Consider the following 18,906-nt stretch of genomic DNA (forward strand, 5'->3'; position numbering starts at 1 on the left):
ACCTTCACATACTGTACTTAAACAACTATCTAACTACATGAGCCGCATTTGAAACACTTTGGCACTATACAGACCTGTGTGTTTATGCGAATGGCTCCAATGGATGGGATTTCATAGAAATATCCTAGAGAACATATATGGATTATCAAATTTTATTTATTTATTTATTTTTTGCAATGGTGAATCAAAAAGAGGCTGTGAATTATTTTTGTGCTACTGCCACTAGGGGGCAAAAACAGACTGAGCAATACTTACCCTTATTAGCACAGGCCATCCACTTTATTGGCCCGGTGTCATAGTTATGTTGACCCACAGAGAATGTGAACACGCGCACCTACAATCCAACAGCATAGCATTCAAATTCAGAGCACCGTTATTGTATTACGCCAAAAAGATCAAACAAAAAATTAAAATAATGAATGAATGAATATTATTGGCACCCCTCAATAAATGTCCTATAATATTTTATACAATGTGTGTAAATGATAATTATAAAATAAAGTGTACAAATATAATGTAGAATAAAATAAACACTAAATATAATAACTGAAATCTTCATTTAAATGTTTTTGAGAAATTGCTTATGATTTATTTAGTACCAATTTCAACCATAAGAATAGTGTACTCTTTTAAAAACATATGGACAAAAATTACTGGCACCCCTAAAGCTTATCATATGAAACCTGCTTTTAGAACTTACTATATAACATTTCTAATATATATATATATATATATATGTGTGTGTGTGTGTGTGTGTGTGTGTGTAGTTTTTAACATAACATATGTGTTTACTGTATATGTTCATTATATATATATATATATATATATATATATATATATATATATATACACACACACACACACACATTCATGTATATATTTAAGAAAAAAAAAAAAAAAAAAAAAAAAAAAAATATATATATATATATATATATATATATATATATATATATATATATATATATATATATATATATATGTGTGTGTGTGTGTGTGTACATTATGTATGTATGTAAATACATTATAAAACCATACATTTTCAAAATATATACTGTATGTGTGTGTATTTATATATAAATAACAAATATACACAACACACACACATATTATGCAAACTAAAATATATTATTTTGGATGCAATTAATCATGAATAATCTTTTGACAGCAGTAATATATATATATATATCTTCTATGATTAAAACAACTCTGTGCATTATAGTTTTATATTCATAATTTGTTTTGTAAAGTGGTAAAGTCTGTAATATATTAATGAGAACTAACATAGAGAAGAAAAAAAATTGAGATAACTTTGGAGATATTTAGAAACATTACGAGAATGTGAGCTTGATTTCCCCAAAGACAAATGTTTGTTTGTCAGTCAATCAATCCATCCATCCATCAATCAGTCTTAACAATACTGTTATAACCAACTTTATCTCTAATGAAATTGTTCGAAATGCAACCTAGATATTTTTTTTGTAATAGTCACAACAATGTTGCTGTTAGTTAAGTATGATTCATTAGAAACTGAAATCCAGCTTCACACACACCTTCTTGTCAATGTTGTATCTGCTGAAGACCTCCTCTGCTCTCTCCTCGCCTCCATCAGTAAACAGCATTATGATCTTGTTGCAGTTTGCTCTGGTGACGTTTGGCTGAAATAAGCACAATCAGATGCAGTTACACACAACGACCATCAGAAGTCAGCACAACACAACAATACTACTTTTACCCTTTTAACCCCTCAAGTAAAAAAGGCAAATGTGATTCCAGGATTTCAGCCTCTGACTTGAGGCTTAGTAGAAGATGTATTGCCTTAAGTCAGCTTATGATTGAATCCATCAGTGACTGAAGGGAAAGATACCATTTAAACTGTATTTACAGTATTTTAACATCAGGTAAAAAGAGGATGCAGAGTGAAATAAGCTTACACATCATTCTTTTCAGCCAACATGAAGACAAATCACACAAAGTGAAGATTTTAAGGCTGCTGGGGACTAAGACAAAATACTGAATATACACTTTCAATATAAAATTTCCCAAAAACAGCAAAAACTCATACATTTGACAGCTGATTGAAAGCAAATTCGAAGCCTTTGGTGTAGTTGGTGATGCCCTTTGCTGTGATGTTCTGCACTGCATCTTTTAAGATCTTCTTATTGCGAACGTTAGCTTGAACCAGGTGGTCGAAACAAGCGGTGTTATTCACTTTTGTGTTAAACTGAAAAAGAGGAGAGAGAGACATACAGTAAGTGAAAAGTCACTGGTCTTCTCATTGTTCATTCACAGCAAGACTAGTCTAAAAGATCTCTATACTGGGGTCAGAATCTCTGCAGGTGTTTGTGAGTTATGCGCATGTGTTGTGGAACAGTGGTGAAAATAATTTGAGCTGACAAGTTGGATACCCTTACAAGTTTCTAATTTTCTGTTCAGACAGGGCTCTCTGTGTTCTGTCACTTATTGCGGCTGACCCCTGTGAACCTGTTACTTCAAAGCTTGAGAGATTGAGAACAAGAAAATAGACTTAGGTAGAGGAAGGAAAGAGAGAATAAGAGAGAGAGAATGAATGTGGGAGGAAAAAGAAGGAAAAACAGTATACTGCAAATTCTATAAGGTTTGTGGCAAAGTCCACAAACAAGATAAAAAATCTTAAAAATGAAGTCACTCAAAATGTATAATATGAGCAATTTTATTTTCTATTTATTTTAATGAGTTTATTTTAAAATAATCACATTTAAATAGATAAAATAAAATAAAATAAATGTGGTGTGTAGGGATCAAATATTATTTAATTTAGTTATTAATAAACATATTTACAATAAAAAAAGCTAGTTAGTTGAGAGTGAAACAATAAAGACAACAACATAATAATAAAAATTTATTTGGCAATTAAAACTTTTTTTTTTACTACAATTGAATTGAATATTAATTCTACTGATTATTTCAAATTTATGAAACAATTTTAAATTGATGGATATATTCACGAAGCTAAAAACCTCAGCTAAGGCCCAGATCATAATTATTTTTATTTAGTTTAGTTATTGATAAAACATATTTTTAATAAATGAAAAAAATAAAAATAAAAATTGGTTGTGACAGTGAAACATTAAATATAAAATAATGAAATGTTTTAGTCAATTAAAACTTTTTTTTAATAGGAAAAAAAACTTTTTACTAAAATATAATTCAATATTTATTTAAAATGTTTTTTAAAAAATGTCGACATTATTTTCAGTTATGAAGCTGAAGACCGATCTCTGTGTAGAGTTTTTTTTTCAGTATTTTATTTCTACTAAGGAAAAAAAAAGTTGGTTGGTGAGAGAGTAAAACTAATAAATTATGTTTTTAACAATTAAAACGAGAAGATTTGAACCATTTGAACCATTTTAAAGGGGAGAAAAGGACACTGCCTGTGTTTAAAACTAGTTACATTTCATGCTAGGATCATTTTAAGTTAGTCAATAGTTTATTTAATACATCAAACAGTGCTTTTTACAAAAAATAGAAAAAAAAGGTTCTTCTAATGCTTAATTGGACACCAATTTGTACCTTACGACGGTGCCTCCTTTAACCCCAACAATGGGAAAAGTCAGAATGATTAACAGGTGCGAGTCAATTATGGCACCATTACGGCTAATGAGGTGGTATGTGCAAGCTAATGCTAAAATTAAAATGATTACTATATCTCCAGCTCTCCCTGAGGACATGCAAAAGCACATGATGCCCTTCCTGTGGCAAGAAGCAGAACACACCTTCAAACATCCCGTGTTTACCATAGTGCAGTTTTTACATCTATTTTCATGATCCAGTGCTTATTTTTCATTCATGTTGACTCAAAAGGCTTCCTGACTTTGAATCTGTGGCCAGACACAAAGAGATTGCGCTTGATTAGGACACATGGGCCCGTCAGTGATGTAACTGTGGGATCAGGTGTCTGTGCTCTGTCGAAAAAGCTGGATGTCACAGTGTCTGCTGAATGAACCGATGAGTCACGGTTCGATTAGTCGCTCGAGCATTGACTGAATATTTAATTAATGCTCAGAATTATCGCCATGGAGGCCCCCGTGACTCACTGCTCTCAGCATACGGCGGGTTATAAATAGAGGAATAGGACACATTGATGATACACAGACCCCTACACACAGCAGACGGCACGCACTCATGGTGTAGATGGCTTCGTTGATTTTAACGAGAATGTTCTAGTTCTGTCGTGTCATGTCTCTCCCCAGAGGAACGTTTTATTTCTCGGGGGTTGCTCATTCACCGCTCAGGGGAATTTAAAACGTTTTCAATTATGCTTTAAGTATTACAATTTCCTTGGTTGCTTCTTCGAAAAGTCCTATGGTGAAATAAAAATAATAACGGTATTTATGGAGCACAAGGGTCTTGTATGACCCCAAAGGGGTCTGTTGGGGTAAATAATGACCAGCTGACTGTACATTGTCCCACCTTGGATACTTACAAAATAAAACCAATTTTTAATTTTCATTTAATTTTTTTTTTATTTAGATTTTTTTTCCCTTCTTTGGTGTTTTCTAATTTGATGTAAAATGCTTGTAAATCTCTCATAATGCTATGTAAACAGGCAGATTCCGATTCAACTCGATTTCTTTCCATGAACACTTAAAAATAAATAAATAAATAAACTGATTAATTACAGGCCTTGTTAATCTGAGCTTCTGCACCTCGGTTTTTGAGTGAAATAAGCATTATTTGTAGATAATTTTGACAAAGTTCACTTAAAAACTGAGGTGCATAAGCTCAGACCAATAAGGACAAATTTATGAGCAACTTTTTGTAGGCCATTCATTTTTGACCACTGGGAATGCCACAAGAGTAACAAGGTTTTATTCCAATTTAATCAATTAATTAACAAGCATTTACAATACAATAAGTATCCACTTTGGGTCAAAATGACCAGAAACATTTTTAACAAAACTTTTTAATTTAATTACTTATATATATATATATAATACATTTTATATTACTTTATTTTTTAATTGAAATTATTTTAATATGTGAGGAGAAAGAGAGCATGGAGTGATACAAATTATTATACAAAAATAAATAGGCGAACACTGTGCTTGATCAACCAGAATCAAGTATTCCAGACCACAGTGGAAATAAACAGCTATTAAATCAACTGACCTGATATGCTGGGAAATGTAAAAAAGAAAAAAAACCAACAACAACAACTTTGAGACATGGTTAAAATCTCTATCTTTTGAAACCTTAGAAGAGACACACATTAGTATTTTTCTTAAACGAAAATTCGGAGAAGCAGAAGCACCTGATTCATAAACCGAGCATCTTATTCCATTCTTCATCTCCAGCCAGAGAAATGGACACATTTCCTGCTTGAAATCCACCTCTTAAACCCAGAGTTACCTCAAGGGACTAATTTGAAGCTGTAATCTTATGTTCACCATTCAAATTGTTTGTCATGCTGCAGGTCAATTGCACCAGTCAATCATTTCCTATGAAAATCCGCCCCACAGATGAGTCAATATAAATGATGAATCGGGTAATATCCTTGAACAATTCAGTGGCGGTTGCCACAGCAGAGCTCTAATGAGCATCAATAACCTTGATCCAATATTTGCCTTCATATACAACTAATCAAATATTTATTTGGACAACGATTGAAATTAGAGACACTTTAGCTGACCAGCAAAGCAGAAGACTGTTTTATCATAATATGCCATATTTCCTTTGTCTCACCTTCTTATAAATGTCACATTTGCATGGATATGCACCATCTATGATTACAGCTCTTATGTCAAGACACAAGGCTGAATGGAGCATTATCTATGAAAGAAGCAAGCATGCATTTGTATCAGCTACATTGATTCAGCCTTAAAAATACTTTAATTATGGATTTAATTAATTCCGGATTATGCAGGATAATTAACAGGTTAAATATATGCTTTGATAATAGTTTCATTAAAATGGTTTGATAAATATTCCATGCAATGTGTGAAAATCAAGTCTATTTTAACCACATTTTATTTTTGGTAGAATGAGAATGAGAAACTATTTTTTATTGATTATTAAATTGTATAATCAACACAAATGTATACATTTCATTTATAAGTGACCATGCATTTTATATTCAAATTCATAACCCTAACCCATTTTTTTTTGTAACTGACTGCATTGTTGGCCCACAAATACTGCATGATCAAATGGCAAAATCTCATCATTTCCTTCAGTTGGCTTTTCAAAAATGTATGAAGATTTATGAAATCCTTGAGCTATTGTTTTAAGAGCCTTAGTGGCTGTGTATGTGGCATCATATTACAAAGCCTTGTTAAAATGAGTAAACAGTCGAGAACCCCTGTGCTGCATTCACACACACACACACACACACACACACACACACACACACACACACACACACACACACACATATATATATATATATATATATATATAAACACACACACACCAATAGCAGGCATATATTGTGTATACATGTGTACTGTATGCAATAAGCAGCACACTAGTTTTAAATTTCAGGCATAGCCTGCATTATAATATATTTTTATTCCAAGTCTTGTTCTTCACTGTAACTTGACAGAAATGCATAGTATCTCTTGCAAAATAATGGTTTGGCTTTGTTTATCAAGCTAAATTTATAACATGTCCATGAAAGAAGCTTAATTACAACTGAAATTATTAGATATTTTATTTGTATTGCATTGCTAAAGACATACAACTGTTTATTGATCATAATCCTCCTCACTTTCCTCATTTCATAAACTAAATAGCTACCATATTTATAGAACATGTTGTTTATACCGGTGGCGATCAACTGTCCGTAAAATCACAACCATATTATAGATTTATAAATTCAACCAACACAATTTCCACAAAGCCCTTTTATTTAAAACTACAGTACCACAGTTGCTCTCAAACTACTGATCTGTACAAACGCACACTCCAAATTTGATCTTTGGGTATCCAACTGATGCATCCACGCTCGAATACACCCAAGCACACTCACACACATAACAAAATGCTACACTCTCATTGGCATACATTCCCTGAAGCAAATCCTGTTGACAGATCTCACAGAGCTAATCCTTTATCGGAACAGTGATTTTCCAATGCAAGAAAACCTCAAAATCCTCTGAGAAGTGAAAACAATAAATAAATCAAACTTTATTCACTGATGATTAAGAAATGGGATACCAAGCATGGTTTTGAGGCAATATCACCCTGAGTACAAAAACTTAGTGTGATTGTTCATTTCAAACCTGTATGACTTTTTTTTTAAATTATTATTATTCTTTTCCATACAGTTACAAGAAATGGGGACTGAGGCTTTCAAGCTTAAGGATACAAAAGCATCATAAAAGCTTTATAAAAGTGGCAAATCCACTTTTCAATTCATACAAACATATTTCAAGCTATTATTTTCTCCTAAAGTGAGCTGTCCAAGAAACAGATCAGTGCGATTTGTGAATAAATCCAATTATGTGAAGGAATTAGAGTCATTTGATGATATGACTCAAATGAATCATTCATCAGCCAGGCCTCATTTCAACTTGCATTTCTCATATTTCTATAACACAGCATATGTACCACTTTTATGACAATTTATGGTTTGTTTTGGCTTCATTCCATTCATTCAATTCACTTCAAAAGATCACTTCAAGTTTTGGAACATCATGAGTGCAAATCATCATTTTTGGTAAACTACTCCTTTAAGAAATAATGTCCCCTACAACATACATGACAGGTTTCGACATGAGCATCCTGTGAGCTTCTTTGGTCAGAGGAAAATTTAAGAAAAAAACTAGCATCACCCGAGTAAAAGATCAGCAAGCCAAAGATGGATTGGGGGCTCCTTCCGAGAGGAATGATATATAGCAATTTCCTCCCTCTTTCTCTGGCCTTCTCTTTCTCACTCAGGCTGATCTCTTCCCCTCGCTTTGTCCAGCCATTTTCAATTCAGCACACAGAGCCCAGAAGCAGCCTTTTCATTAAGCGCCTGTTTTCAAGTGGCAAGCTGCAGCCAGATCCATATTTCATTACAACTCCTCTGTCTCTCTCTTTTTCTCTGTCTCACACACACATGCTGTTGTTGCATCACACCGCAACCTGCAACCCACATACTCTAAAAACACCTCACTTTAAATTGAATTCAGAGTAACAATGTCTTATTCCATTTTTAATGTACAGCTGCAACTAAATATGCTTGTCACACTTTTCTGAGCAATTAATCCCATTCTGTACACACACAGTTTGCTATTTAAACACATTTTTATTTTTTATGGAAGTGACAAGCACTTTCTGCAACTCTCAAAACTTTTGAGTAGTGAAAGACAACTTTTATTAGATCCACATAGTTGCTAATGCAGTGAAGCTACACTTTTTTGGATACTGACAGCTCAACTGAAATGCATCTTTCTTGAAGAACAAACTTCACATGGGCTTTAAACTATATGAGGGTAAGCAAATGCTAACACATTATTAATTTGTTTAAGGAATATTCCACCAAAAATGAACCGTCAGACCATCCGTGATGTACATGAGTTTGTTTCTTCAAACATTTGCATTGCACCACTTGCCTTTGAATCCTCTGGGTGCCGTCAGAATTAGAGTCCAAACAGCTGATAAAAGTATCACAGTAATCCACAAATAAACCACGACTCCAGTCCATCAATTAATGTCTTGTGAAGTGAAAAGCTGTGTGTTTACAAGAAACAAATCCATCATTAGAACCATTACTTATTTAAAGTTAAAGCTCAATAATCTATAATAACGCTTCCTCCAGTAAATGTGATGTGTCCTCTCACATCAAAATCCATCAGTATATTTGTTTAGGACTGTTTTTGGATTATTTTCTCTTGTAAATATGCTTGATTTGTGCATATTTCTCTCCTGATTCAGACAAGACTGGAGAAAGTGATATTATGGAAAGCCAGAAGCAACAGTTTAAAGTTAAAATGTCTTAATGACAGATACATTTCTTACAAACACACAGTGTTTCACTTTACAAGATGTTAATTGATGGACTGGAGTTGTGTGGATTACTTGTGGATTACTCTCTGACGGTACCCATTCACTGCAGAGGATCCAATGGTGAAAAAGCGATTTAATAATACATTTCTCTAAATCTGTTCTAATAAAGAAACAATCTCTTCTACATCTTGGATGGCCAAAGAGTGAGTACACTTTATTTTTGAGTGAACTATTCATTTGGCAACTATAAAGAAAACAACACCTTTATCAACAGAACTTGAGAGCGTGTTTAATGTGTCGAGATGCAAAAATGTTGCTACCAGTATCGCTATACACATGTAGGATTCTCATTTAGCAGATGCTAAATGGGCGTAAAAAGTATGAATTACAAATTAGGAATATTACAACAAAAGCGACTCATCCTAGAAAAACTACTGCAGCAAAACAATGTTCCAGAATTGCTCGGAAAAGTATGGCAATGTGTGTAAAAAGCAGAATGAGAAAATGCAATGCTACTTTGTAAACCATTGCAGAAACCGGAATGAGTCCTATGGTTGACAAATCAAAAATCTGCAGTGTGCACACAGCATGTGATCTTACTTACATGGACAACATTGACATAATCATCATCAGAAAGTGTCTCCAGCATTTCACTGACAGAGGTTCGGATCAGTTTAAGGGTCAGTCCAGATACACTTCCACTCCTGCAACACACCAATGCAAACACAATGGCAATTAAAGGAAAGTTGAAAAAATTAAATTCTGTCACTATTTAACAGCATGGTAAGCAATAGATGACAGGTTTTTTTTTTTTTTTTTTTTGGTGAACTATGCCTTCAAGCCCTAATAAAAGCACCCAAATGCAATGTTTAAATAAATGGTATGTTAATATATCTACACATCCATCCCCCTCTCTCTCTCTCTCTCTCTCTCTCTCTCTCTCTATATATATATATATATATATATCTGCGGCACAGAATCTAAGACTAAATACATATTAAAAAGATTTATAACATTCATAATTTAAAATGCACATACACATAATACTCACGCATCAACAAGAATCAGCATGTCCTTGGGCGATGCGGCACCTTGAACATACCTGGATACAAAGAAAGAAATGTTCTGGAGCACTTTCAAGGAGAATTTTAAACTGAGAGAACAAATGAAAAAGAATTCAAAGCGCACACACAGAAATACGTATAAGTACCAAGGTCGTCGGCGCACATCGTACAGGTCGATTTTACTGGGTGTTTTCCTGGCATCCATCCAAGGGGAAGCTAAATGGACAGAGACAGGATATAGAAATATGAGTGAACCCTGATCCCAAACTTCATTTGATTTGTCACATCTCTGTCGTGAGCACATTAGTGAGCCTCTCTAGAAACCTGTTTCTGTGTCCGGAGTGGGGTGGTTTGTGGTCTATATTGACTGCAGTGAGCTGACATGAAAAAAAGGGCCCCAGTAGAATTTCAGCTTTGATTTTTCTCTTTAACGGAGAAAATAACCTGGTGCAAATGAGGGTGCTCGCCTGTGACTATTACAGCTGAACATCTAACAAGACGTGTTTCCTCATAAATGGCATCCCACGTTTTGACATTTAGTGAGTGGATTGCACCTGTAAGTGCCGACAGATAGTCTGAGACACTGCGATTTGGCTGTAACAAAGTAATCGACCAGTGTTCTGCCGACTATGATGAATTGAAGTTTACAAGAACATCAATATTTTATAGGCGTATATGTATCTATAAGAAGACAATCGATGGTTGGGAGTCCACATCTTATTATATTGCAATCTTAAAGGAATAGTTGACTCAAAAATGAGAAATCACCCATGTCATGGGAGGTTTGGCAAAATATGAGGACAGATATGAGAAATCCAAACTCTTATAAAGCCGTTAAGAGACAGAAGTTCAACGGTGGCTAATAAACTATTTATATGCAACATTTTTTACTAAAGCCTTACCAGTTACAAATCTGAAAGTAATGAAAATGAATTGAGCACCTCATTACTTTTCTCCTCTCTCATCACCAAATCTCAGAAGAATACTCTCTGCTGAGATATTTGATATTATAATTTGTTATGAAAATTTGGTGTAATTTGAGCTGGGACTACATGCTATGTTTACCAATTAGAGACAGTGGAGTCTTGGAAAGGAAGGATGTGTGTGTGTGTGTGTGTGTGTTTGATTCTGATAATAATGTGCACTGAAATGTGAGTTCTGAATTAAACAGACACTACAAGCTCATACCTGGGTAATAGCGAGCTAAACCAGTAGCGCTGCCGAACACCTGCCATAGTAGCGTTGGATCATCTTCTCGGTTTTTCTTAAAGACGTCTTCCAGTGCTTCAGTCCAGTTCAGCTCATTCAAAACAATGGTTGCTGGAATACAGAAAATAACATACAGTGCATGGTATTTCATTGATGAGTAAAAATGTGTTTTCTTTACCATTTATAATAACATAAAAAAATTCAAATCCAGATTTTGATTTTCAAAGATTTATTATAAAAGTTTATTATTTTTTTCCCCAAAATGCAATAAATCCATGACACGTTTTTTATACATAATTATACATCATCATCATAATCATCATCAAATTAAATGCAAAATTAATTAATTAGAATTATTTATAATATAAATTATTACATCACCTTAAATTAACAAACAGTGTTATAAAAAAAGGGAAAAAAAAGAAAAAGAAAAACCTTTGAATACTCGAATCTGTTTATAGAGGTCACAGTGCTTATAGTGATTAGTGACAGTCCAGAGAGAGGAAATGAAGTGAGAGGAGGAGGAGAGACACAACGAGAGGTGTAATTTACTCTCATCTCATCCGCTGTTAACAGAATAATTCTGTGCTATGCACTGAGGGCTCTTCATCTCCACAGCCACAAACAAGCTGATTGACTTTATTACATCATCACTGAGGCAACCATGGAAACCTATAATCATCCTATCAAACCTTGCACTTCTGAAAAGGCTGCGTGCTGATAGGCAGTCAGAAGTGATAGTAGAGATATGCTAATCAGGTGAGAAAACAGCCTGCGTGTCAACAATTATTATAATGAAGCATGAAAAATTCAGTGTTATAACAACCATAACTTTAATTTTATTGGTTAGCATGCTGCAGAGACAGTAGGGCAGGGTTGAGAGAAAGAGAGGAAGCAAATGAGCAAATGAAGCATGAGAGGCACATTTCTTCAGTTTTTTGTCTAAAAAAGACAAAAGGCTGATCAATGAGTAGAGGGGAACTGAAGCCTGCACAATAAATCAGGTTATGTTTGAACTGAATTGCACATACTGTATTATAGTATGTGCAAATACTGGCATAATCAGAAATATACATTGTCTGATGACAATCTATCTATCCATCCATCCATTCATCAGTCCACCTACTGTACTTATCTGTCCATTCATTCATTCATTCATTCATTCATTCATTCATTCATTCATTCATTCATTCATTCATTCATTTATTAATCTACCCATCTAACTATCTGCCCATCTATCAATATATACATCCATTCATCTATCCATCTACCTAACTATCAATTCATCATCCATCTACTAGGATTGTGATGGTAAGGAAATTTTCCCACCAGTTAATCGACGTGTGACAACACCGATAATACTAGTATCACCGTGGGGGTGGGGGCGTTCCCTCTTTTTCTCGCTTTCCTTCACTTTTAACTTATAAATGTGGAGTGCACATTTTACTTTCACTTTCAAATAGCGTCAATTCTCCATAACGTAAATGTTTAGTTTGTTTGAATTTTCCACCTTTTCCTCGCTTTCCTTCACTTGTAAATAGCTTAAAAGCACTGTGCTCAGTTTACTTTCACTTTGGATTTAGCGGATTTAACAACAAAATACAACGTCAATCTCACTTTAGCCTATATATAAAACATAGAATTTTTATTAACAAAACAAATAAAAATACACCATGCTATAGGGCAGACTATGCCTAATATAAAATAACAAATTACTTACATAAAGTATAAATAGGTATACAAAACTGGAAATAAGTAAACATATGATATAAACAAATAAATAAGAAACATAGAGCGTTAATTAGTAAATCGAGTAAGAAAGCTTGGAGGCACGGCATATACCTTGATGTCAAATAAAACAAATAAACGACACAAAGTTTAAATAAAGTAAAAATCAGCAAACAATGTGGAACAATGGCAAAAGTCAACAGGCTTCTCAAAATCCAAAATATTGCCAAACAGGTGCTTTTTACATCTTGTCTGTCTCATCTCACTCTTCTCAGTCAGCTCTCCTCACTTTCCTCACTGGATAAATTAAATCTGGTCTGTGATGTGACCGTCGTTCGGCATGCTGCATTGAGCAGCTGTGTTCAGTTTTTATTTGTAGTGTCTGTTCTTTTACCGAACTAAAGAATTTTTTACTACTACAAAAAATCTAAACGACAGTGGGGGTCGGTGCCGTGGTGGGCACCTGACGTAACTGGTGTTGTGGCTTAACACCTGTATCAACACCGTCTATCGCGGCAAGCCTACCATCTACCCATCTATGCATCTATCTGTCCATCTACCATCTATGCATCTGCTGCTTCATCTTCATCGGTCTATCTATCAATCCATCTGTACATCCATCCATCCATCCATCCAATTTATCCGTCTATCCATCTATTAATCTCTCTGCCCATCTATGCATCTATCCATCCCTCCATATATCCAATTTGTTTATCTATCCATCTTTTAATCTATCCATCCATCTAATTAATAGGCAAAGCACATACACTATCCAAACATACACATACACTATTCAAACATACACTTTGCTCTTTTGTTGATTTTGATTGCTTCCATTGTCCTCATTTGTAAGTCGCTTTGGATAAAAGTGTCTGCTAAATAACTAAATGAATAAATGTAATATGTAAATGTACACTCTCCAAACACAACTATGCAATATGCTTAGAAAACACCCACACCGACATAATACAACTTCAATAACACTTCTACACAAGTTTTGGGGTTTTTATACACTAAAATCAGCCCATTCGCCCTTTTTGCCCTTTTTAAAACACAAACCTTACAACTTTCTAAAAGTGCATGGTTTGGTTCAATCAAACACAAACTGAAATCAAATGCACACCACTCACATGCTCTCAGCAGTACATTTTGTCTTCTGATGGTCAATTTTTCTAGTAACATCAAATGTGGAAAAAAACAAAAAACGATTCTAACAATTTACCAACCCCACCCCACCCCATTGACACTAACATATCACAATGGTCCAAAGTATTGATTATTTCCTCAACCTCCACTTATATTACATCCATCCTTTTGGATGTTAAGGAGGTGAAATTGTCCAGCACCCACTGTGAGTTGTCTGTCTTAATCATGGTTAAGTTTTTCTTGGCTGTGGCAGAGGGGGATCACCCACCCTCCTCTCACAACCCCTAAACGATGTACTACTTTATCCAAGAAAATCCAATTTTCTCCCCGGCGAGAGAAGCAGATCTGTGTTATTTCTGTGCGTCTATGTGTGTGTGTGTGCTAGAGGTTCCAGGCTATTTGTGGTCTCTTAGTGTTCGATAGAGGTTGATGTGTGCAAACCCTGCTTTTAGAGTCGCTAGAGAAAAGCCACTAGGTTCTAACTGCCTTACAGAGAGCCAACAACCTCCGGAATTAATGGACATTTAGACAATCCAGTAATATTGGACATTACTCACACACAACTATGTTTTCACACAGAGTATTAGAGGGTCTGTCATCAGTCTGATTCTACATACATACTGTGTTTCCTTCTGGTGGAAGGTCAGGTCAGACCCAAGACTACAGCAATTATAGCTCTACCCTTCTCGCCTTCCATCTATGTCTCTTTCTGTCACTTGGTTATTTTCCCTCCCACCCACTATAAAATATACAAGTTTAAAGGAAAAGTTCACACATACAAAATTTAATTTGGCTATCATTTACTAAGAATTATTTTGCAGATTGTCCTGCCCATCTCATCCATATAATAAACTTGAATGGAAGAGAGGCCTGGCAAGTTCCAAAAATTACTAAAGATAATGGTAAATGTATCTATATGACTTGCAAAAATAGTCCATATGACTTCTACTAAGCCATATAACAGCTTTGCTTGAAGACCAGATCAAACTGAAGTCATTATTCTGAGCAAATCATTCCATATGAAATAGCTTAAAATCTCATTCACATTTTATGCTTTTTTAAATATGCCTCAAAACCAAAATAAAAAAATTAAATACCAACAGGCTCTTCTAGTTAAAAAAAAACGAAAACAAAAAAACCTATGCGATAAATTATTTAAAATACATTTATTTCATACTAAGTATACACTTAAGACTTACTGAAATAAAATAATAATTTAACTTAATTTGGAGTATTTCTTTATTGCAAAATGCACATTCCTTAATATTATTCCTAAAATATGTTTAAATATCACTATTAAAGGTTTCCCAACAGTCAGCAGAAGTGAGAAAAAAAGTGTTTATTACATTTGAAATTTTCATATTTATCTTACAAAAATACATGGATTTGCAAACAGGGTCCTTTATTCACCCCCTGGAGGCGTGTGAGGGATGTTTTCTTACAGATGCACCACTTTATTTCACGTCTTCTGAACTGTTGACAACAAACACCCGCTTACCCGCTTATATGTTCATTCTTGGGTGAACTATCCCTTTGATAAGGATTATATGATCTCTGTATAATATCAGTCCTGAAATTCAAAATATTTAAAATTTACCTCAAGTATACTTGCAATAGTTCCATTTTAGTCGATATATCTTAAGTTGAACCAAAATATTTGTTGTTCCAATTAGGTAGAAATTAGGTAGTTTAATATACCAAAAGTACAATGGTGCTATATATATGTGGGTATTTTATTAAGCACATCAGTACAGTATGTAAATATATTTGTAGTATATGTAGCACAAAATAAATGTATTTCAAATACATTTTAGTATCTGTGATCACAACCACAGACAACCAGATGAAACAACACTACCCAAAAAGCCTAAATGACTCACACATAAAATTTAAAATAGAGGATTGGGAAATGACTCACAGATAATTGCATAAAACGGCGCTAAGAGACTAAAGCATCACTTTATTTCTAAAGTGATTTGGTATTCTGTATTTAAAAAGGCGGCAAACCCATCCTCCATATAACATTTTGCTCACCGCAGAGGACATCTGTCTGACCTGATGTCATTTCAAATACCCCACTACTCTGTTTACCAAAGGGCACAATGGCCAAAGTAATTACCTGAATTTATTTGTCTTCCATTTGTGTGTGGGTGTGTATGACAAGGTCAATAGGGAAGAGCCGTCTAACACCAAAGAGCCAGACGCTGTCCCAGCAGGCCAACTGAGACTCTATAGCTTGGCCAGCCTGCTATCCCTGCTTAAAAAGCATTGTGAAATTTAGTTTAAATAGATGCACATGCAAACCGTGGGCTTTTCCAAACAAGTGCACCTGCATTCTTCTGACAAAAGTTTCCCCAGAGAGTCTTTGCTGTCAAATGGATTCTATAATTCTCCTCCAAAAGCTCTTCCAAAGCCACACTTATACTGCGTTTTATAACTGACATCCAAAGCAATCAGCAGCAGATCGTCTCATCAGATTCCCAGCAGTAGATAATATGTTATGGCGGAGCAGGCAGAGCGCTATGGAAGCATGTCTGTGGGGTGTGGGGGAGTTACTTACAGCCGTCATATATGTCCGTGGGGATATGCACTGCCGTATGGTTGTAGGAGGTAAAGCGGTTTTTGAATGACGGGTCTTCTTTAAATTCAGGTCTTATCCGGTTTTTCCTTCCTTCTGTTTCATTGGCATCAAGCTGGAAGAGAAACAACAGCGATCAACTTTGGTTAAATTTAAATAATATTTCACAAAATAACTGTTTTCAATGTGTTTTGATCAAATAAATGCAAACTTGATTAGTATAAGAGACTTGTTTAAAAAAGATTCCAACATTTTCAATGGCATATTCGCAGAAAAATCTGGGGGAAAAATAAAAGAAAGAAAATTCTGTCATCATTAGCTCATTTCAAACCCGTATGTATTTCTTTGATCTACTTTGGAGACTAAAGTTTTCAGGCGTCATTTAAAGGATATAAAAACACCATTAAGGTATCATAAGTGGTTCATATAATTTAGACATTAAATCTCATTAAGTCTCCTGAAGCCATACATTACTTTGTGTGACAAAAGACAAAAATAAGTTAAAAAGTTACAAATTATATTCTTCTCTTTTAGTCAGCTATTGACCACTGCAACTTTACTGAGTTTGAGATAATTCTCTATGATAATTCTCCATAAATTGTATCCGACCTGTCTGATAGATTACTGCAGTAATACAGTCCTGCAGGTACTGCATCTGTTCCAAACTAGTGCTTTGCACATTGAACAATAAAGCTTAATTCTCTATATGTTCCTCCTGCTTTACTTTCTATCTAGTATTTTACACACTACTGCACACGCTCCCACCATGTGTTTTACAGACTCATCCTAATTGGCAATTGAGATGTATGGCACACAGAGAGTGTGTATCCGCCGGCCGAGTCTGCGTCAACTGAGAAGATATATTATCATCACAGAAAAGCTCACTGTATTCATGTTCGATATAGTATCTGCACGTGAAAAAAAAAAAAAAAAAAACGCTGAGTGTGTCTGTGTGCAGAAGTGTCTTGAATTATATACTCACATTATCCTTGGCATTAAAGTAAACTATATCATCCTCCTGCAGAGAAAGAGAAAAATATGATAATTAAAAGAAAAGAACATTTTTCAGGCAAGGATGTAAAACCACCATTAAGAAATTGTAAAGAGGTCCATATCACTCATAGGCTATAAATACAATATTCTTCCCCTTAAGTGAGCTCTTAATCACTGCAAAACGTAAAAATAAAAGACTAATAATAATAATAATAATAAAAAAGACAAAATAAAATAAAAAATAGATAAATAAAAAAAAAAAAAAGAGACCAGCTTAGATAATAAATAAATGCACTAACTATTATGGGGTTCAAACCTGCAAACTTTTGGTTACCAGCCCAGATATGTTAACCCGTACAGTATGACGTGTGATGTGTCCTCAAAACACCTACCCATCATGCAATTCACACAGTGGCAGTATCACTGTACTGAGCCAAGTATGCATACAGCATGTGTTCCACAGATCTGATCACAGATCCTACCTTTGCTTTATAGCAAATGTGAAATGCACTGAGGACAGCTAAAGAAAGCTTGGTCATGCCAGGTTTTGCAGCAAGTGGTCAGTATAACCTGCTGGTGGGCCGTCATGTTGTCAGGGTCAGGCATTTTTCATCATTCACAGCATATGGTGTGTGTGCCTGCATGTGCGTGTCTACAGTAAAAATAAATCCGGGGAAGAAATGCAGAATGTGTATTCAGTGAAATCAAATCTTCCGACATCTGCAGGGAGTGTGGGAAGTGAAATTAGATCCATTAAGTAGCAACACTTTCCCCCACTTAAATACAAACTCACATGCACACAGAGTAAAGACACTCTGGCCATTTAGTACAATCAGATTATTTATTTGTCCATTTATTTACTTGTTTGCATTTAATTGAAAGGCTCATGATTTCATTTAACTAAACGAAGAGGTCTAACACACCAAAGCATTTAGCAGTCAAACCGAGACTAGGTATTATCAATTTCAAAAGCATCTCCAGCTTGCAGTCTTCATTTGGAATGATCTAATTAAAAATCAGCCCAACACTTCAGATTCTTGTGATCAATTCATTCTTGTGATCAAGTTAGTCATCTTAGATGTCTTCCATTGCCTTAAATAAACTTTAATGTGCAGAATGCAAACTGATACTATTTTTTTTTTAATACAGCTGTTAAAGAGATCACAAAAAAACTTTGCTATAACTATGCTACAGAGAATGGGAAAAAAGTCAAACAGG

General features: G+C 34.6%; 1 protein-coding gene across 4 annotated transcripts in view; it reads right to left on the bottom strand.

Moving 5' to 3' along the window:
• The window catches only part of LOC132101667 (voltage-dependent calcium channel subunit alpha-2/delta-1), a 94,932-nt gene that overhangs the window by 38,076 nt on the left and 37,950 nt on the right, over positions 1-18,906 (bottom strand). For all 4 annotated transcript variants that reach the window (XM_059506782.1, XM_059506780.1, XM_059506784.1 and 1 more), the window contains exons 5-14: positions 17,678-17,713; positions 16,678-16,810; positions 11,223-11,354; positions 10,181-10,250; positions 10,022-10,072; positions 9,575-9,674; positions 2,063-2,221; positions 1,551-1,655; positions 256-334; positions 75-124 (exon numbers count right to left, since the gene is read on the bottom strand). In XM_059506782.1, coding sequence (XP_059362765.1) covers positions 75-124; positions 256-334; positions 1,551-1,655; positions 2,063-2,221; positions 9,575-9,674; positions 10,022-10,072; positions 10,181-10,250; positions 11,223-11,354; positions 16,678-16,810; positions 17,678-17,713 — 915 coding nt within the window. The remainder of the gene's footprint in view (positions 1-74; positions 125-255; positions 335-1,550; positions 1,656-2,062; positions 2,222-9,574; positions 9,675-10,021; positions 10,073-10,180; positions 10,251-11,222; positions 11,355-16,677; positions 16,811-17,677; positions 17,714-18,906) is intronic.

Source organism: Carassius carassius, chromosome 23 (assembly GCF_963082965.1).
Source record: "Carassius carassius chromosome 23, fCarCar2.1, whole genome shotgun sequence".
Classification (NCBI taxonomy): domain Eukaryota; kingdom Metazoa; phylum Chordata; class Actinopteri; order Cypriniformes; family Cyprinidae; genus Carassius; species Carassius carassius.